Below are 22,287 nucleotides of genomic sequence, written 5' to 3'. Positions count from 1 at the left end.
GTAGAATTGCTGACTTATATGGCATATTTACATTTAACTTTTCAAGAAAATGCAGAGTTATTTTCCAAAATGGCTGCCTCCAGTTACGTTCCCATCAGCCATGATGTGAGTTCCAGTCTCTCTACCTCCTAATTCGTTCCTGCCCATCTTCCTGATTATAGCCATTTCAGTGGGTATTAAGTAGGTCTCACTGAAGTTTTAATTTTCATTCTTCTTATTACTAGTAATGTTGAGCATCATTACATGCGTTTATTTTTACCTCGATAAAGTATTTTTTGGGACAAATCTTACAGTCATTCTAAGTTGGGTCGCCTTGTTACTATTGGTCTGTAAGAGTTCTATAACATATTCAGGACTTCAGCAAGTGTATGGTTTGCAGATATTTTCTTCCACACTGGTGTCTTTTGAAGAGTCTACTGCTTGAATTCTTGGTGTTATCTAAGAAATGGTTCCTAACCCCAGATCAGAGATTCTCATTCTTATGTTTTCTTTCTGAGTGTTCTATAGTTTTAGGTGTTTATATTTAGGGCTGTTACTCATTTCAATTTATATTTGCATATGTATAAGGTGAGGGTCTAAATTCATCTTTTTGCATACAGATATCTGATGGGCTTAGCAACTTTTTTGGAAAAGACTATACTTTCCCCTATTGAATTGCATTGGTGCCTTTGTGGAAAATTTATTGGCCATAAATGTAAGGATTAGTTTCTTGGAGAGTCAGTTCTGTTCTATGGATCTATATGTCTATTTTTATGTGATACCACCTTGTCTTAATTGCTATGGACTTGTAGTGCCCGTTGTAAGTTCTCCAACTTTTTTTTTTTTTTTTTTGCAAGAATGTTTTGGCTAATATGATCTTAACTCACTCATGATGGTATTCTGCCTCCAAAAATAACTATGACTCTTCAATGATACTGATGAGAGCGATGATTATGAAATTAGAAATGGTGAGTTCGTTGGTTTTTTATGGGCTGTAGCATATACCTTTTGTGTAGCCTCACTGGTCACACACTTTTTTTTTTATGTGAAAATGGGTTTGATTTTTGGGAATGACATCAAATCACAATAGCCAGATTTGGTGAATGAGATGAGAGTTATTCAGCTGTATAACACATGTTAGGTAAAATAATGACTATAGCTGTATAAAAACCTAGGTGTTTTTTGAAAGCAAAGAGATGAGAAGAAAATACAAGGGGTATGTAATTATGTACAAAAAAAATAGTGGAATTGTGTTTTTCCTCTTTCTCCTGTCCACCCCCCTCCCTTGTTTAATTTTTCTGTAACATTTTAATATTATTTTTATTTGACAGTTGATTAAACACACACTTTAGGCCAGATTCCTATTTAGGTGCTGGGGTTAGAGTAGTGAAGAAAACCAACAAAATCCCTTCCTTTGTGGAGTTTACATTCTTTAGTTGGAGGAAACAGACATAATATAAATAAACAAATAAATACAAACCATATCCTGCAGCTCTATGGAGAGAAATAGAACAAGGTAACAGGGAAGAGAGAAGGTTGTGGGGATAATATTGCATGCAGGTAAGATCTCTATAATAAGGTGACATTTGAGCACACACCTGGAGAAGTAAAGGCTTGATGCATGCAGATTTTAATATATATTTTATGTGACTATAAAATAATTACTGAGATATTCTTGGAATCAGATTCTAGGCTTTCAAAGGGACTTTGAAATACATAAGTACTCTATCACTGCCTAAGTGGTCACCTAGAGTTTGCTTGAACACTTTCAGTGATGATGTATAATTATACATTAGCAAAAATTCATTTCATTGTTGGATGGCTCAAATCATTAAAAACAATGGTTTTCTATTGTGTTGTAACTGGTCTCTTGAAAAAAATCACCCCATATATTTTCGTTTTCTCACTGGAACAATCCAGAATAAATTTAGTCTCATGTGAGTTTCTTCTCCCAAATCTTGGATGGCTGATGAATGACTTTGGAAATGAATCTGGAAGAGTGTTGCTCTATGACAGCATCACTGGAAAAAAAATTAGGGCGTCTTAAGGACAATACCTTAAGAACAATGGTCCTTAGATATCTTTGTGTATATACTACTAATCACTCTGATTGCTGTAATAATCACAGCTCACAGATGATCTTAGTTCACTGGATCCCCCTCTGGGTAATCTCCACAAACTTTAAATCCATTGGATGAAATTCTGTTGAGCAATTAAACATGGCCACCTCACCCTGGCCAGACTTAACAGTATGATGAATAGTTTAGATTGCTTTGCAACCCTGTCAACCTTGAGGGAAAAAAAAAAAACCCACAAAACTTTCTCTTTGAGGAAAAAGATCAAATCAAATGTGTTCCAGGCATCAACATTTTCTATTTCAGGGTTTTTGCTTGATTACATTGTGTTTTTGAATAGAATTGCTTTTAGAGTCAATAATACTACAAGCCTTTTGACAATTAGCATCTTTTGTTAAAAAAATATCTATCATGGGGAGAATTATTTCCATGGTTCTCAATTCATAATTGCATACACACGATTTTGCATTATATTGGCAATTTCCTTTTTAGTGAAAACAGAGTTTCCTTTTTCATTCTTTTTTCTCTTTTGGTTTCCCCCTGAAAATACTATCATTTGTTTGTTTATTCAACACACATTTACCCAAGTGCCTGCTGGGTGGACAGGTACTGTGTTGGAAGCTAGGGTTACCAAGAGAAAAATAGAAATTGAGCTAGTCCCTGCCCTCAGGAGCTCACACTCCTGGGAGAGAGGCAGACAGCTGACAGTAACACAGCACAGGGACAGCTCATCCATGGTGCCAGCAAAAGGACAGAAGTGGGGTACAGATGAAGAAGCAGTGCAGCCACGTGGGTGGAGTTGGAGAAGGCACAGAGGCTGATAAAGAGCTTTCCAGGCAGAGATAGCGGCCTCTGAGTAAATACATGGGAGTATGAAAGCAAAAATAAAAACAAAAACTCATGCGTTATTCCATAAAGGGATGGAGAGGAGGTAGAGATGGGTAGAAACAGACCCTGGCTCATCTACTATTTCCAATACAATGCCTTGCCGCCCAGCCTCAATTCTTTTTTTTTTTTTTCAGCAGCCATCACCATCATGGTAGACGCATATAGATGTTGAATACTTTCTATTTGAAAGGCCGTGTCAAGGAATTTGGACTTTATTATCGTCTACTGTTAAATGGAAGTCTTCAACAGTATCCCATAGCTATAGTTTGCCCTTTTATTATTTTCTTTAATGTTTATTTATTTTTGAGAGAGACAGACAGACAGACAGAGCCCAAGAGGGGAGGGGCAGAGAGAGGGGGAAGACACTGAATCTGAAGCAGGTTCTCGGCTCTGAGCTGTTAGCACAGAGCCTGAAGAGGGGCTCGAACTCAGAAACCGTGAGATCATGACCTGATCCGAAGTCAAACGCTTAACCTACTGAGCCATCCAGGAGCCCCTGTATGAATCTATTTAATAAAATAGATTCCCCTAGTCCTCTGCTTCATTCTACAATAGGCCTTTGTCAGCCACAGGTTTAATATGAGTAGTTTCAGTGCTGTGAAAGGACCCCAATGACATGTTATTTTACTGAGCTAAAATTTGTAACTTCAAGGTCAAGAATGTTTCATGAAACTTCCTAGAAAATCTGAATCCAGGTGTCTCACTGGCACCTAAAACACAACCTGCCCCAAACCAGTATCCTGATTTCCCTTTTCCTGCCTCTCCTCCCCCACACCCAGCCTTCCACATTTCCGAAAGTGGCTTCCTCGTCCATCCTGTTGCTGGAGCCTGAGTGTTACCTTTGGCTCCCTCTCACCAACACAGTCATGTTCCATCACAAGGCCCGGACTCCTGGATTTCAAACAGCTCTTGAATTCCTGCTTCATTTTTGGCTATTCCCCCTTATCTCCATTTGAATCTAAGCTGCTGTCCTCGTTTTCTTGGAAGACTGACATTTTCCCCCTTTTCACAATATAGCCAGAGTAACTTTTTTTTGTTTTTTTCAAATCCTGTATATTTAACATGAGTGTGATATTAGTTTCAGGTGTGCAGTAGTGATTCAACACTTCTATATGTTACTCAGTGCTCATCAAGATAAGTGTACTCTTCACAGAGTAACTTCAAGAAATTTTTTTTAAAGTTTATTTATTTTTGAGAGAAAGAGCGAGCAGGGGAAGGGAGCAGAGGGAGAGGGAGACAGAGGATCTGAAGCGGGCTCCTCACTGAGAGTGGAGAGCCCAGTGCGGGGCTCTAACTCATGAACGGTGAGATCATGACCTGAGCTGAAGTCAGATGCCCAAGCCCAACCGACTGAGCCAGCCAGGCGCCCTAACAGAGTAACTGTTTAAAAACACAAATCTCATTGGGTAATTCTCTGCTTAAAATCCTTGAATGTCTCTCATTATCTTTGAGACAGAATCTTTGACATGCCTTCTAGCCCCCCCGCCAGGATCACGCCTTGTTGACCCCTCCCTCTTTCAACTGGGGTCACTCCCTGCCACTCTCACACCCAAGCCACACTGGGCTCCTGAACTCACCACCCTTGCTCCGTCATTATCAAGCCGTTGTCCTCCCTCCTCCCTGTGCCTGGCTGGAATGCCTTTTTCTCTTCTACAGGCTCAGATCTTAAGTAACACTTAGGGAGGGGCTTCTCCCGATGCCCGAGGCCAGCTTAGTTCTCCCAGCTCCCACAAACTGCATTCCATGCAGCATCCCACCCGGGATGTCTTGTTTCAAGACATCTTTGCCATACAGGCGTTTTCTCCAAGGGCAGGGGCCATGCCTGCCCCACTGACTGTCACCAAGGCTTAGCATAGTTATTAGGTGTTCAAGAAGTATGGCTAAAAACAAAACCAAACCAGATACATTGCATTGTAGGCAGGAGTGGATCCAAGTTTTATAGAGCCTGAAGATTATACAGTGCTGAGGCCCTCTTTAAGAATAACAATATGACATTATAAACACACAATTAGTTATGAAGGTGAGACTGCATTCAAAGCAATAATAGAATCATGACAAACTACGAGGTGTTAGGTGATTTGAGCTTCTTTTTTCTGAGCTAGCCTTAAGCGGGTTACCGAAACTGCTTACAGAGAAGAGCTGTGTATTTGTAACCCAGCTTCTCTACCCACCCCCCACACCATCGACACCCCACTACTCTAGTGAACCCCAATACTCACAGGGGCCCAGAAGCTTCTGAGCGTGGCCTCCAACTAATGAACAAGCCCAACTGCCCACTGAAGTGTTCCTGTCTCATGATGGCATTCTTGTTCATTTCGTGGAGACCTTGCTTATTGAAAGTGTCTTCAGTTGGCTGATGAGGAAACAGAAATCATATGCGATAACGTGATTTGCAGAACTGGGAAACTGGAAATTCTCTTATTCTCACAAATGTCAATCGTCTTTCAATTGTTAACAAGTTGTTCCTCACTTTTACTCTCCCTCTATCCTTGCCTCTTTTTTTTTTTTTTTTTTGAAGGCTTATCTAATCTCTTTCAATGTACAGGTGCAAGATTGCTTCCTGAGCTAAGTCTAACATATTTCCCACTTACACAGAAGGATTTGGATTTTCAACATTTCCTACGGATGGCTTGTCATCAGGCTGCAGAACAAATGTAATGACCCCTTAGGAAGTTAAGCTTCCGACTTCTCTGTGTGTCTGCTGGGAGCGTCTCAGATGGCTCCCGGGGGGAATGTCAGGCAAAGGTCAGGCTCTGCACAGACAACAACCAAACAGGCCCCAGGGTCCAGATGAGAGCTGGCAATACCCTTATCAAGTCTTCGCTCTGAAGCCCGGTGGCCAAACAAATCTCCAAGCTATGCCAGCTTACGGTAGTGAGCATGAGTCAAATTTAAAATTATTAGAGCTATTTATAAAAATAATATCTTGTAATCGTATAACATTCGTAGTTTACAAACTGCTTTTGCATACTATGTGCCAGTCCTGCGTACGAATACGATCTCCGTTTAATTGTGAGCAGCTACCATTTACTGCGTGGAAGGCAACACTTGGTGAAATAGATACTATTACTTTCATTTTACAAAGGATGATGGGTTCTGAGGTTCTGAGAGATTTAAAAAAATCTCCTCAAGTATACCCAGTTAGTAAGTGATAATTGTAGTTGTGTATCAGAAGTCCAAGCTGCTTCTCATTTTGAGATTTACTCGTTTGTCATTTCAAAATGTACTGAAACAAAAGACAGATGGATGAAAGAAATTTTTAATAGAGCATCTGATGCTTCGCCTTATGTAGAGTAGGTTCGATTTTCATTTGTTGAACTAATTCAAAGATGGAAAAATGAGTTCTATGCAAGCAAATAGAAAGACACACTGATAATGTTAAAATGATAAAGACAAAAAAAAAAAAAAAAAGATTTCCAGAAAAAAAACTCCCAAGTGAGGAATGAATAGCTGAACTTCATCAGTCAGGTCTTTCGTTTTATACGGCAGATCGTGAGTATGGAATTCTACTTGGGCAACAAGAACAGAGTTGATGTGTATTGTATGAAGTTCTAATAAAGGGAATTTGCTTGGGGTATCTGGAAGGTCTGACTCTTCCATTCATTTCAGCAGCTAGATATTTGTAACCTCGAGGGTTGATATTACCGTTTTGGACAGATTTGCTCACTGTGGTATCGGGAAGAATAATGTGAAAGGTCAGCTCCCAATATGTGGATCTTTTCCTTGGGATGGCTCTCCACTCAGGTGCATGACAGATGTCACTTTAGAAAACTCCAAGTCCTGCAGGGAAGTGGCAGAAAAAAATTGACCCCCTGCTATGAAAAGGGGCTAGAAAGGTAAATTCAGTGTGAAAGTAGAGGAATATAGAAACTCTGTGTACCCAATAATGGTACCCAATAATCTGGTTACTGAGCTTTTTTTTTTTTTGCAATTTTCTCATGAAAATCAAAGGCACTGTCTTTTCACACAGACCCGCAGTTCCTCACTGACTTTTACTTCCATGATTAGTCTGTGTTCGTGAGATTCATAGCCTTTTGAATGTTTGCCTTCTCTCATTTTCCCCAGGCACTCATTTCCAAATGCCACCCCCCCTCCTTGTTTTCCTTTTCACTGCACCCCCACCCCCATCCCCAGAGAATCGGAGCTAGTTTTCAAGGATGTTACAAAAGCCCCAACCCACTGGTAACCTGATTCTTTGCCAATTCATGCCCTTAATAGCACAGGAAATCTTCATTCTTTGAGCTCTCCAATCTGTACGTTTCTGTATGTTTTATAAATAGCAATAACAACAACAACAACAATAAGAAGAAGAAGTGGGAAAGCTATATTACAACCAGCATGAAAGTGTCAGATGTTGGCAGAAAGGCTACGTTTGCCTGGGTTGAGAGCCAGTAAGACTGGTGAAGGCAGTGAACATGGCGCTGCCCTTGAATGCTGTGTCATCTGCTTCTAATGGTCTTATCAGCAGAGCAAAACTAATAAATCATGTGCCCCGAGCACAAGAACCAAGTGCTTTTCTCGGAGCCAGATGATTCCATTGTTTAGCTGAGCTACCTCAGTGAAGCTGTAAACATGGCATCACCTGTCAGTGAGAGGCAGGCACCTCCTGTTTTTTTAAAGCAATTTATTCAGATTAATTTATATACCATAAAATTCACTCACTGTCAATGTGAAACTCAGTGATTATTTTCAGTACATTCACCAAATTGTAAAGTTAGAACATTTCCGGTGCCCCACAGAGATCCCACTCAGTCAACTTTTGTTCCCACACCCAACCCCAGGCAACCACTGATCTGTTTTCTGTCTCAATATATTTGTTTTGTATGCTTGACATTTTATATACATGAACTCATACAATAGTATTCTTTTGTGTCTGATTTCTTTCACCTAATGTGATGCTTTTCAGGTTCATCCATGTTGTAGCGTGTTGCTAAATAGTAAACCATGTTGTGTTTATTCGTCCACCAGTTTATGGACATTCAGATTGTTTCCGCTTTTTGGCTATTATGAACAATGCCCTCCTAATCTGAACTAAAAATGATGGGGTGGTGAGAGTTTGGGATTTGGAGTCGGGAGTTTCCCGTTGAGTCCTAGCTCTGGTATTGACTACCTCAGTTAACTGTAAGATTGCTTTCCCTATCTATAGAGTGCCGATAATTAACACATTCCCTGACCTGCTCCTCAAAATAGTTGTAAGAATCAAGTAAGATGATGTACGTGGAATGCTTTGTGAACTCTAAAACATGGGGCAAATAAAAGGCATTGTTATTGATGTTGCCTTTCTAGAATGTATTAAAATAAATTAGGTGTTTCTCAAGATTCTTTCTACCTTCATACAACAAATGATTAAACTTTCGATCAATAGGAAATATTTACCGGTTTCCTTCTACAGACTTGGGGTTCTCACCACCGTTTCCTTATTGAAGACTGTTATTTAGTAAGGTTTTAGTGTCATTCCACTTCTTTTAAATTTACTTGCACTCTAAACCTTACTTTTGATTGTCAAGTAAAAGATTTTGTTTCCTGTTGAAGAGAGGGTCTTCAGGTATCCTAGAATCACTGTAGGAAGTAAGACTCAGTAAAGTTGAAGTTCAGATTTAATCAGGGAATCCTCCAATGCACAAATTCAATTTAGCCGCTTGGGCACCTCGGGTGACTGTGAGGGGCAGAACCCTGACGGAGGGTCTGGGTGCAGAGCTGAGCCAGGTTGAGGGGCTTCCAATGAGCCAAACCTAAGAAAATGTTACCATCCTCCAGTCAAAGGTGATTAAACTTGTCGCTTCATTGAAACAACACTAAACCAATTGGGGTAACTAGACCATCAGGGGAATTCAGACATTCAGGAATATATGGAATGTTGACCGCTGAATGTCATGTCTAGGTATTTGACTTCTATAAGGCATAAAAAAAAATTACTTTCCTTGAGAAGGCAGTATGGACTGGGCCTCAAACAGAAAGAACCAGATACTGGTGTCTCACACCCACTCAATCCCAAGGTAAGTACCACATTTAGCACCCTCCACACCTTCTACCTTATTCAACACTATGGGCTGCTTCCAAGAAGTTTTGTCTCCAATCCTTTGGGAGATCTGGGATGGAAGACCTCCAAGGCCGGAGAAACGGCTGTTCCCAGTTTACTGGAATCTCAAGCACAGAATGTGAGTACCCGTCAAGTGCCTCTGGTGGAATCACTGGCCAATCTGATATTAGAACTCAGGCGCTCCCAGTATCCAGATTCAAATTACTAGACTGTCCCCTTCCAAAAACAGCAAATCCCCAGACATCTCTAGCACTCCCTGAGGTTGCAAAACACAGGCCACTGAGGTCAAATAAGTACTCTTTCTACACATCTTCTCCCCCGAGGAGTCTTTCTTTCCCAACAATTGATGATCAGGGATTTACGAGTAAAAAGCGGAGGAGGGGTTCTGTGTGCTTGGGCCACTCCTCTGTTGTTTTCATTCTGTGAATTTTCTCAAAGTATTTATAGATGGTGGTGAGATGCCATACACATCTCTAACCTTATTTTTCATATTTTCACGCGTAAGCATGACGAACTGCAGTCATATCATGAGACCAAGGTTCCTGGCTTTTGCAGCATTGGCTCTGGCTCTCCCACTATGTAGTGATAATGCTGACAGCTCGAGTTGCACATGCTCTTACTCTAGGTTAGGTGTAGTGTTTATATACTTATCTCATGGCTTGTTCAAAATCAAGCAGCTAATAATTGGTGGAGCCTGGTTCAAAATGAGGTTTGTGGGATTACAAAGTATATATTCTTAACTCCTGCACATATGGCACTGTTAAAATCCCACACTACGACATATGTATGTATGTGTCTATGTGTGTATATCGTATGTGTATATGTCATGTATATGTACTGTTTGTATGTAAGTATAGATATATGCATGCAGTGTTTCATTTTGACCCACAAAAAACTTGAAGCAGCTTAGAGTTTTTACATGTCCTTAGTAATTTCTGATTTGGAAGGTGACTATATGCATGAGAGTAATGTGACTTGAAACCAAAATGTGGATCGGAATGTGGGGCAAGAGGTCAATGACGAGGCTAAAGCGTGTTCTCTGTGTCATAAAAGACCCCGTTTTTTTTGTTTTGTAGTCTCCATGCTGTCTGACCTACAGATACGGATTTTTTGAAAGCCTGCACCAAAGGGAGGGTTACCTATGAATATCTGCTGTACAACATGAATGCAATCCTTCTCACGTCTTTTACGCGGTCATCCTATTGCCTAGAAACATGTCCTGTGACCAGCGAAAATGACTGAACCACATTCTTCAGCAAGCACTTGGTTTCCATGTGCTCATACAATTATTTTAAGTCAGAAATGGAAATACTCTTTAAGGATTGCCTACTGAGAAACTAAAGAAAACACACTCAAATGAGAGATCAGAGCTGCTCCTTTCCCTCCGGGCTCCCTGTAGAATACAAAACAAAATCCACAGTGACCAAAACAACCATGTACATCTTGGCAGCATGGGGCGATGTCATCAAAACTCTATCATGTCAATTCCACAGTGGTTCAACAGGCACCACTGTAGAATGTTTGGCTTCTCTTAAGCCTCAGCAGGGAGAAGCAGCTGTTGCCCTCTTCCAGATAAAGTGACATATCCTAGGAGAAACAGAGTCCTAATTAGATAGAAATTAGTTCCCCTTACCACCCAGGTGGTAAACAAAAGCACAGCTAGGCAACTTCAAAACGTAAGAAAAAAAAAAAATTGGATACAGCAATTGTGTCAGTTTCATAGAATACATCTTTCTCCTGCTGTACAAGTACCAAAAGAACCACTTGCAAAACCTGTAACATATGCCATCTTTACATTCAAATATTTTGTGAATATGTTACATAAAATACACTAAAGAAAATGTCACGGCTTTCTTGTACTAGAGTTTATTTAGTATCCGAAGTATTTTGAATGTATTTACACAAGAATACATTAAAGAAATGTCAGTGCTTTAGTTTACTGAATATCTGAAATATAAAGCAGACTTACATCCCCAGTATTAGTTTTTATTGATTAAGAGCAATGCTTGCAAGTAACAATGCATTTAGCCACAACTGGGAGAAAAATAGAGGGAATCATGCAATACTATACACAAAAGATTATAGTTTGAATTAAATAAATAAATAAATAAATTACATTTTAATTTATATAAAATATATCCCCTGGGGAATACAGGAGGTTAAAACTATAGCTCTAGTCGCACAGGGTTTTTTTTCAGGCTTATTTCTCTTTGAAAGATAACTAAAGCTAAATACAACTTGAAAAATTCACAAACCAATCAGGTATTACTATTGAAAGAATACAGTAACTCCAAAGACAAACATAAATATAAGAAAAACATATTATTAAAATCTAAGAAAAACAAATCTCGATAATTACATGATTAAGGTTACCTAACCAATTCAGAGACTCAAAACTATCATTTTACCATGATAGTGATGAGGTCACAGATTATTTTTGTCTGGGTCTTATACTAAAACCTACTCATTCAATATATTCAACGAATAATTATCAAACGTTCTCTGTGCTGTAGGGAATGTGTTTGGCTCTAAGAAAACGTTGGAAAACAAAACATAGACCCTCCTCTCATAGAGCTTCCAGTCTAGTGGGGCAGACAGATGTGAACAGAGGCACCTCTAATACAGCCTGAAAAGTGCTGTGCTGTGGCCCTCCATCCTACAGGAAGGATCGTCTAAGCTGAGACCTTAGGACAAGGGGTGAGAGGGGAAGAAGGAAATGAAAAGAGATTCTAGGCACAGAGAGAGAAAAAAAAAAAGCAAAGACGCCAAGGCATAAGAGAGCATTGTCTATTTCTACAACAGTGGTTCCCAAACAAAGGAAAAAAACAAAGACACCAAGGCATAAGAGAGCATAGTGCGTTTCTTTTTTTTTTTTTTTTTTTAATGTTTATTTATTTTCGAGACAGAGAGAGACAGAGCATGAACGGGGGAGGGGCAGAGAGAGAGGGAGACACAGAATCGGAAGCAGGCTCCAGGCTCTGAGCCGTCAGCCCAGAGCCCGCATAGTGCGTTTCTACAACAGTGGTTCCCAGACAAAGGACCTTAGGTATTTGTTGGGCCACAGTGAATTTTCACCCATCAACAAGGAAATGAAGGCAGTGTGTTAAATCTTTTAAAAGCTAAAATCATTCAATTTTAATAATCGTGTTTAAGGCCGACTGATTTCCTGGCGTTAAAATGGCTCCTCTTTTATAAAATGACAGTGATAGTAGATGATACATTTTTTAAAAATAGAGGACCCTATTTTTTTAATTAGCAAAATTAAAACTGCAGGTATGTAAAATCTAAAAATCTGGGAATCACTGTTCAAACAATAAACTTTTAAAAGGTGTTTAATATGGTTAAAGGAGAGGGGTAAGGGAGAAGTCAAGAGATAAGACTGAGGAGGAAGGCAGGGATTTCAAACAGGAAGGGCCAGGAAGTCCTGGAACTCTAGACTTTATCCTAAAAGCAATGGGAATGATTTTAAGCAGGAGAGTGAAACTCTATTTAGATTTGTAATAGATTGTTCTGGGATGTTGTGTGTAGAATGTATGTTGGACGGAACAAGACAGCAGGAAGGCAAGGCCATTTAGATAGCACTATAGTATCCCACGAAAAAGGAGAGAATAGCTAGAATTAGGGCCAAATCAGTAAGACTGAGTAGAAGAAGATGTCTTCAAAGGACAAACTTACCAGGAATTGGTGATTTGTTATATTGGGTAAGAAAAATGGGATGGTCAAGGCTGATGTCCAGGTTTTTCCTAAGTAAACTGAGCTGATGATAATTGGGCTTTACTGAGCTAGAGGATGTAGGAAAAGAGCCCTTTTGTGGAGGAATTGAGGTGCCTCTGTCTTTAAAAGTCCATTAGAATACTTGTTTACAGAGCATGAGAGAAAGAGTTGAACTTCAAATATAAATTTTCTAAGTTAATAGCATATACTTAGTTATTAAAACTCTGGATGTGGATGACATTTCTCCCAGAAAACACAGCATAAGACCGAAACAGGGCTTAGGACATACTAACGGGTTGTCAGCAGATAAACAACACAGAAAGAAGCCAGAGACAAAGTGGCCGGCCAGGGAGGTGGGAGGAGAGCCAAGAGAGCAAGGTGTCTTGAAAGCTAAGAGAAAACCATTTTAAGGAGAGAGCAGACGGCAGTGCCAGATGCTGCGGGAATCCGTTGAAAGGACTGAAGAATGCCCTTTGAAATTAGCAACAAGGCAGTTGTTAAAGACCTTGCGAAAGGCAGTGGAGGGAGCCCAAGCCAGATTATAGAGTGTGCATCTGCAGGCAGGAAGGAGCTCTTTTATGCAGTATGGGTATAAAAGAAAGGAAAGAGCCAGCAACTGGCTGGAGATGTGGGTTTGAGAAAGTGGTTGTTTGTTTGTTTTATAAACACAGGAGAGACGTATATGGTAGGAGACACTTGATAGGGAGAAGTTGAAGACTTGTTGGAAGTGAAGATAATTAATAGAAATTCACATACAAAATACTGACCAGCTTAAAAAAATCACAATGTAAAGGTTTCTAAAGATGTAAAATACCGTGTCCCCATAAGAACACATGATCATTATAAAATTTTTAATGGATTTAAATACATTTAAGAATATAAAATGATTCCAAGAAATTCTGAAGGACTCCCATTTTAAAATACTTTTAAAATCACATTTGAAAATATTATTTTTTAAATTATGGCAATTTTAGCTCTTGTCCATAGAGATCATACTCTTTAAATAATATATATCTTCGAATGGTTGGTGGTAGAGGGAGCTTCTCCATTGAGGCTGGCTGGCAGAGTCGTTGGAGACCCATAAGTCTTCGAATTTTTAACCGACACAAATGCTTTAACGAGCAAGGATTCTCTAAAATGATGGGGAAAAAACAAGCAAAAAATAAAAACAGTATCGTGGATTGACTTGTAAGTTACATTCTGGTTTAGAATAACATTAATAGTGTCATTCTAAAAGTCAGATATGTATACATTTAGCAGCTGGCGATTTTAAAAGAAATTCAAAGTGTAATTAAGCATCCCAGACCACTGCTCCAGAATACAGTCTCCATGAAGACAGTTAGCTTGTTTCAGTGTCAGGAAGACAGTCTGGCTCATAGTGGATGTTGAGCCAGGACATGTTAAATGAATGAATGGAATTGGCTTCAGAAAGCAAATGCTGCACCTGAGTGGTTCAGTCGGGTAAGCGTACAACTCTTGATTTCGGCTCAGGTCATGACCTCACTGTCGTGAGATCGAGCTCATGATGAAATGATTCCATGTATATATAATTCAATCTCAGGTTTGTTTCAGTTTCTGATACTTAAACACTTTGTGTTTTTTTTTTTTTTAAATCTAACATCACTTAAATATCTGATATTAGTCTTTATTTTCAACTCTTTATCTATATTACAACACTGATACATTATCCCAGCAGTATGAGCTAATGAAAGGGCAGTGGAGTACATGGTTTTAGTTGTGGGCTTTGGACGGTTGACATAGATTTAAATCCTGGCTCTGCCACTTGGTATCTGTGTGACTTTGAACTTGACCTCTGTGATCTCAGTATTCTCACCTGTGAAATGTGGATAACAATGGGACCTACCTCATAGTGTTGTTCGAAGATCAAATTAATTTATGTAGAGTATTAGAAAACTGCTTGGTACTTTGTAACCATTCATAATGTGAACTATCACTCAGTTCAGGAATAAAAGACATCATATTTCTATTACCTTTGTGATTACCTTCTCAAAAAATTAAAACAGTGTTTTTCAAAAACTATGAAGTCATAATTATTATTACCCAAATAGGCAAAATAAGTCCATTAAAAAAAAAATAAATTGCATTTTATTTTCTTCTTTAACAAAGACACCGCATCACATATGTCTGGAGGAATCCTGACATCCAGTGGTTAACCACGCTCACAGCATTCAACTGACTTCCACTCCAGCTACGTTAATATATGACTGAAACAACAAAACACCACCTTGGTCTTCTTCCTCCTTAGATTTCCTTTCTAAAGTCAGCAGAATTGTTATTCTTTTGTAATAAAAACACATGGACAATTAATTAGCAGTTAGAAGCGAACTCTGTTCTGCCTATGACAGGAAACACAGCAGTGTTGGAGAGACTGGTTTGAGGGAAGACAGACAAGGGTTCAAATCTTTGCTTTGTTTTCCAGGTCTTTAACCTTGGGTAATTAAGGTATTTAAGACTTTGGGGTTTTTTTTTTCCTTACAGTCTCCAACATGTTTTAACCTCTTTATTGTAAAAATAAAATATAAGTAACTACACACATGTATAGCTTTATGAGTCATTATCAGTGATTATGAGATGAATATGTTTAATCACCCCCCAGGTCGTGAATAGAATTTCCCCAGCTGCCCCATAATTTCCTCCATAACCCATTGCAATCTTCATTCATTCCTCCCCTATAAGTTACCACTATTCTGACTTTTGTGGTAATCACTTCCTTTATTTTTTATTTATTTTTTAAAGTAACCTCTGCACCCAACATGGGGCTCGAACTTACAACCCCGAGATCAAGAGTCGCACACTCCACCGACTGAGCCAGCCAGGTGCCCCCGTAATCACTTCCTTTAGAGCTTCATCATCGAAGTGTGCCATCCCTGTGCTATTGTATTGGCAATATTTTTTAAAAATTTGATATGACCTTTAAATCTCTTTTAATCCATCCTCTTCTTTCCATCCCCTTCTCTTCCCTTCAATTAATCTTTTAAGAACCAAAAAGCGCAGCAGTTTCCCACAGCCTAAATTTTGCTGATTGCATTTTCATGGTGCAGCTCCGTGCTTCACCTCCATTTCTGGTTCTGGCAAATTGATAGCTGGATGCAGAGACTTGAGCAGACTCAGGTTTGATCTCTTGGGAAAAACTATAGCTGGTGTTGTGTTCTTTCATCAAGGGCCACATAATGAGATAATAGGAACAGCTGATGCTCAGTGACCGCATCCATTAGCTGACTGGGGGTTGCAAAATGGTGACATCTAGTTTTATCATTTCTTTTTCATTTATTATTTGGAATACTTATATAAAGAGATGCTTTTTCTCCTCTACTTTTTGGTTACCAGTGACACAAATCACATAGGTAAGACAGAATAAATGCTTAGATCTTTTCCTTTATAAGCTTTCAAGATAATGAATTGATTTTCTTATCATCTGAAGTTGATCAATTTTTAAAATATCATACTTAAGCATATTTAATTGATTTCAACTTATTGATATAATTACCCTTTGGAAGCTTAATTGTCCCATCTTTGGCCAGTAGGAGCCTCTTCAAGTTGGCTCCTGAATTCTTTTGGCATGCTCTTGTAGGCTTTGTGGGCTTGTTTGCAATGTGGAATGACACATATTCCAGGCTTGTCTTGCACACTGCTTCCTGAGACCTGAAATCATCCATTTCTTTTTCTAGGAAATGATATTTCAAGACCACAGTCTGGGTACTGGGGATGTTCATTGCTACTCAGTCTGTCTTTATTTCTAAGCCTTTTTTTGTAGACACACACACACACACACACACACACACACACCCCAGGTAAAATAGCTTGAGTTCATATTGATTCTTCCAATTCAAGGTCAAGCTAAAAGATGTTTGTTTTTTTTTAACATATTACATCTGTATTTCCTTCCTTCCACACAGATAAACTGGTTCTCAATGATACAAAGAATAATAGAGTTAGAATATCCCACAATCATTCACTTACTAAATGCATCTCTCATTCTCAAATAACATTAGTTCTGTTATTATGCCACCATCATATAATTTGATATCTTTAAAGAATGTTTTTGTGTAGGGGCGCCTGGCTGGCCTGGTCAGTGGAGTATGTAACTCCTTGTCTCGGGGTTAGTTCAAGCCTCACATAGGGTGTAGAGATTACTTAAAAATAAAACCTTAAAAAAATGTTTTTGTGTGTGCTCTCTCCATTTTATTTATTTCTAATGTTTATTTATTTTTGAGAGAGAGACAGAGACAGAGACAGAGTGTGAGTGGGTGAGGGGCAGAGGGAGTGGGAGGCAAAGAATCCAAAGCAGGCTCCAGGCTCTGAGATGTCAGCACAGAGCCCAACGCGAGGCTTGAACTCATGAACCATGAAATCATAACCTGAGCCGAAGTCGGACACTCAACTGACTGTGCCATCCAGGCACCCCTGCTCTCTCTGTTTTAAAATAGTTGTGTCATACCCACATTATCTGGCCATGCAACCCTACATATTGTATTTTCTCTCTTTTAAATAGCAGTTAGTCTTGGTATTCTGTCTAATGCTCAGTACTAGTCCTTATGTCATTACCTCTTCTCATTTTGGTTTGTCTGAAGCTCGTTTCCTAGTGGATTCTTCAGAAGGCGATCAGAGGAACAATATTACCTGACAGAATCTGATTTTTCCCCCGTAAGTCCATTGTTTTTGCCTACATGACCAAAGAATATAGTAATTTGTTGTTTTGTCTTTTCATCACAGATTTTTTTTTGTAATATAGGTTTTTGTATTTGTTCTGTTCCCTCAAACAGGAGATTTGTTGGTTTTCCTTTTCAAGGAACCCTATTATTCCTTTCTTTACTCTTTATTGCCTGTCTTTAATATCTGTCGCTGCATTTCAAATGCTTTGGTTTATTCCTTTATTTCTATTTTATTTAAAAGTTTTTCTTCTGTTCCAACTTCTGTTTCTCTGAAGGTATTATCTATTGCCTTATTAGTTCTTGACTTCATACTGGTTCAGCCTTATATTTGAAATTAATTTTTTAAAAAAAGAAATTATTTTTTTCTTTTTATGTCAAGTTCCTTCCTTAGTTGTTATCTCATTTCTGAAGTTTTGTAACTCAGAACTTGTGTGGTTCTTTTGTGTCTTATATCATTTTCCTTACACTGTTTAGCCCATTTTGAAATTATGTTTTTAGTTTTCATCTGTCCTGAGGGTGTGCTTTTCTAGTGTGCTTTCTTGTCTGTGAGGATATTATTCTGTTCCTCTTCCTATTTTTTCTTATAATAAATTTATATGAAACTTGACTGTGATAATTTTCTGTTGCTCATTTTGACGTGACATTAGTTTTCCTGAAGTTTTAGAAGGATGCTTGGTCTAAGGTAGCTCTTCTGACTTTACAGAACTCCCTGTTCTGTTGTCTTCTTGCAATGATCTAAAATAGTGGCTTGCTCCTGAGGTTTCTTGGTTCTGTTTGCTGCCCCTCCTTTTGTCTGGAGTTTCTCATGGCTCTGTCCTGCTTGATTTTGATTTTATTCCCAATGTGGGCTGTGGTTCAGAAAGGGAGACTTAACAGGTCAGTTTCAAGAATTTATAGGGTCCAGGGGGGCCTGGCTGGTTCAGTTGGTGGGGCATGTAACTCTTGATCTTGGGATCATGAGTTCAAGCCCCATGTAGGGCCATAGACCTTATAAAATAAATAAAATAAAATAAAATAAAATAAAATAAAATAAAATAAAATAAAATAAAATAAAAATAAAATATTGGTTTCCAAACATTAGTGAGCTTCAGAATTACTTAACATGTAAAAAAGAAAAAAGAATTTATACGGTCCAAACTGTTTTGTATTTGCCCTTAGTCTTAGTTCGTATTTATAATATGACTCACTTTTATTATAAACTAAACTTTAACCTAGAGAATACAAAATAGCCAGCCTATAAGGCAAACTTTTGATAGGAATTTGTCAATAAAGACCTGAGAGAGAGCATATCAAAAAGGCTAATTCTAAGTCATTCCATTCATCCATTTACTTGGTATTTATTATTTACTACTCACTAGGTATCATGCTAAGTCTTGAGAATACAAAAACAAACAAAACAGATGCCTGCTCACATGGAGATGAGTCTATGTATCTTATAGTCTTATAGAAGTTTTTTTTTAATATGTTTGTCAAATGTTAATATAGTTATAGTATTACTCATTATACAATTAAAGATTTGGAAACTGTTAGGAAAAGCCAATACTTAGCATCCTTATCAGAGGAAGTATTAAGGATGATTTTTAAACACCTGGATAATTCTGAAAACAAAGTAGCACAGAAAAAGTATCAAATATGACATTAAGAAACTTCCCCTGTATACATTCTTCATAAAAAAAATTATAGGCAAAACTTTTTTTTTTTTTTTTTACCTAATATTTGACGGATTTCTGGCCATTCTCTCTGTACTTGTAGTGCAGACTTCAGTTTAGCACACAGAGGGATATAATCCATGTAATCAATTAATACACGAATAACGCTGCCTACCAAGTGTTTCATCCAAGGAACTGTAATAAACTCACAGAACTGAGAGAATTGATAAAATTTAATTTAGTAGTACATTTAATATACTATACACATAAGCACTCAATTTTGCTATGAAAAATTACTATTGTCTTCTTATGGAAAATACAAGTACCCTCCTTGTAATGAACAAAAAAGGAAAAGAAATTGTTTACTTGCACCTAGGAAACTATGAGCCCTGAAGCTATGTGCATGACTTTGATGTGATTGCAGTCAAGAGCATGGAAGAATCAGGTTGCTTTCCATGATTCTTCTCTCCATGTTTCCATCTCCCATATTCCACCACATACACATAAATTATTAATTGCATACATTTTCATTTTCTTCTACATTCAGTTTCCAATTCAAGAAAAATAATTAATCTTTTTTGACTAGTTTTATGCTTATCTCCCCATATTATTGCCAAAAAAAATTCAAGAATAAGAAAAATACAAGAGTGGATTTTTCTTTTCTTATGATATCCCTAAGTGAGCAAAAGTTAGGATGATGACCCAGTAGGAAGAAGAAAAGGATGTAACTCACCGGGTTATCTTTTATTACACAAGATGTCCACCCCGGTAGTACCTCTTCTTCTATCTCTGACCACACAAATGAATTTCCAAAGATGTTCCCATGCATGCAGTCAAAGCACATCTCCACTTGATAGCCATTATTCAGCAACAGCCTCAGCATTACCTCGTCATTTAGGGCATATTGAATGGCACTGGGGAAACGTGTGTCATTCACACGCATAAAATAACAATTGACGTTAGCTCCGTGGGAGAGAAGCAGCCGGACAATTTCATGGTTATTGGCCCTCACTGCCACGAGTAGACAGTTGAGGGGATCTAGGTTTGGGTCTGCACCTGCAGCCAGAAGGACTTCTGTGCACTGGATATCATTGTTAGAAACGGCAAAATAGAGCGCAGTCTTCCGCTCATCATCATAGCTCTCAGAAATGTGGTCAGCAAGCAGGGTATTGACATCAAAGCCATTTTCAATAAGCAGCTCTAGGCACTGTACGTTTTGTCCATCTGCTGCTGAGTGAATTGGTGTTAGCCCACTTTTCTGGATTGCATTTTTGGATGTTATTGGGATAAGATACTTCAGCGCACTAAAAAAAAAAGTCAAATATCCACATGGCATGAAGAAAACGAAGAATTTCAATAAACCAGATTCCTCACTAGACAAGTGAATGCAGCCTGTTTAACTTCTTTTACTTTCTCCAGATAACCTCATACAAAACATTTAACATTTAACCTTTGCCCACTGGCTTACTGCTTAGTTTAGTGTAATTCAGTTTTGTTTTTAGTTTCCCATTCTAAATATTCCTGGGCAATATGCTCAATGTCCTATGTTTGGTCCTAGAACTGTGGTTCCTTAGGAACCCTCTCCGTCTTCCAATTCTCTTTGGAACAACATAATATTTATAAACAACCAAAGCTATTTAATGAAAAAAATATAAAAGGTTAGCTCATCTGACCCCATAGAAGAACGCTTCATAATCTTGACCATGAGAATTATGGACTCATAGGACGTGACCTTGAACATTGCTTAGTCCAACCCCTCATTTAACGGAAGAGCAACAGGAAGTCTGGAGAGGTGAAATGACTTGTCCAAGGTCACACAGCTGGATGTGGAGCAAGGACTAGAGTCCAGGCCTTTTGAATTCTCATTTGTTACTTCTCTCACTGCTTCCTGAGCAGTCTATGCTTCAGTAGTGGCCACGCACATCCTGCCTCCCTCCATATAGCTTGCAATTGAATTAATAGCCACAAAAAAAGAGTCCTTATTAGTCCATCACCCTTTATCAGTCCAATGGGGATAACTCGCCACAGCTTAGGTTTCTAAGAACCTGTGATAAACGGTTGTGAATTTCACACTTGCCTGAACAACTAGACACACATGAGAGCCACAGCAAGGATAACTTGATCCCTTGTGCCTAATTCAGAGCTACCATGTGTGAATTTATGAACACTGGGAGTAAATCCAGGTAACTTTAACAACATGTCACTTAGCGTCAATTATGTGTCATTGGCCACTTAGCCAATGTGGCCACTGAATGCACTAAAGCCTAATGATTTCAAAGTTTTTGAACTTATAAAATATATTTAATCTCCTAAAGCCATCCTCTTATGGTGGGTGGTTTAATATAGTGATTGTAGATTTCTATTGGTGTGTTGATTGTGGCACATTTTGTGATTTAAAAATCTATCCGACCTTCCCCCCACCCCAAGAATAAAGAAATCTGAACTTATGGTGAAACTTCTCTATTCAAGGATAAATTTGACATTATATCATAATACCTGTAGGTATTAATAAAAATTAGAGTAATACTGGTGGCATTGTCACAAAGTCCTTTGTCAAAGGCAAAAGTTTTAGAAACCATGTAGCTTTTTGTTAAACACATTGAAAACCAAAACAAAACAGAAAGGCATATTTAAGTGGTTTGTGGAGAATTCTCAGTTATAACTTACTTCCTTCTAAAAGAAAAATTTTTGATTATAAAAGTGGTATAAGTTGAATGTGGAAATTCTAGAAAAGTACCAGAATATAAAACGAAAGGGAAAAATCAAACAAATATTTATGTACCCAAAACTTGTGAATAGTGTGTCTTTTTCTTTTCAGATTTTGGGAGGTATTAAATAGATAAGACTTGAGATTCTACTGTACATACAATTTTGTATATTTCAACTTAAAATGATCTTCTTATGATTTATTACTCACAGATAATGTCCCTCGTAGGCAGCTCGGTGTATTGGAAGATGCCCTGCTCTGTTGGGTACATTTCCACTTCCTCCATATTCCAGCAGGAGGGAAATGCAGTCAGGATTGCCCCCTCCTGCTGCCTCAAACAATACTGACGCCCCATCATCCGCCAAAGCAAACACATCACCACCTGGCAATATAAAACATATGGCAGAATGATAACTGGAGTTATCTTGAAATTGTCATGACAGTCGCCTTAATAATAACCTGCTGTTTTCCTTTCTGGCTAGGACTTAAAATTAAAAGTATAAGATTAAGAACAGCTGTGTTCTCAGTATTTTCAATGAACAATTATGCATGTGTGTTTCAT

The 22,287-nt window shown here is 38.4% G+C and overlaps 1 protein-coding gene across 3 annotated transcripts in view; it reads right to left on the bottom strand.

Annotated features, from left to right (window-relative positions):
• Positions 1 to 13,533: 13,533 nt before the first annotated feature.
• The window catches only part of ASB15 (ankyrin repeat and SOCS box containing 15), a 30,752-nt gene continuing 21,998 nt past the window's right edge, over positions 13,534 to 22,287 (bottom strand). For 2 of the 3 annotated variants that reach the window (XM_030308347.1, XM_030308348.1), the window contains 4 exons: positions 21,936 to 22,107; positions 19,752 to 20,322; positions 19,079 to 19,232; positions 13,534 to 13,828 (listed from right to left, as the gene is read on the bottom strand). In XM_030308347.1, the coding sequence (XP_030164207.1) occupies positions 13,656 to 13,828; positions 19,079 to 19,232; positions 19,752 to 20,322; positions 21,936 to 22,107 (1,070 nt within the window). In that variant the 3' untranslated portion in view covers positions 13,534 to 13,655. The remainder of the gene's footprint in view (positions 13,829 to 19,078; positions 19,233 to 19,751; positions 20,323 to 21,935; positions 22,108 to 22,287) is intronic. The other variant, XM_032592438.1, reaches the window with a different exon arrangement.

The sequence above is a fragment of the Lynx canadensis genome, chromosome A2 (assembly GCF_007474595.2).
Source record: "Lynx canadensis isolate LIC74 chromosome A2, mLynCan4.pri.v2, whole genome shotgun sequence".
Taxonomy (NCBI): domain Eukaryota; kingdom Metazoa; phylum Chordata; class Mammalia; order Carnivora; family Felidae; genus Lynx; species Lynx canadensis.
The sequence above is the reverse complement of the archived record's forward strand: the minus strand, read 5'-3'. Positions and strand labels throughout refer to the sequence as shown.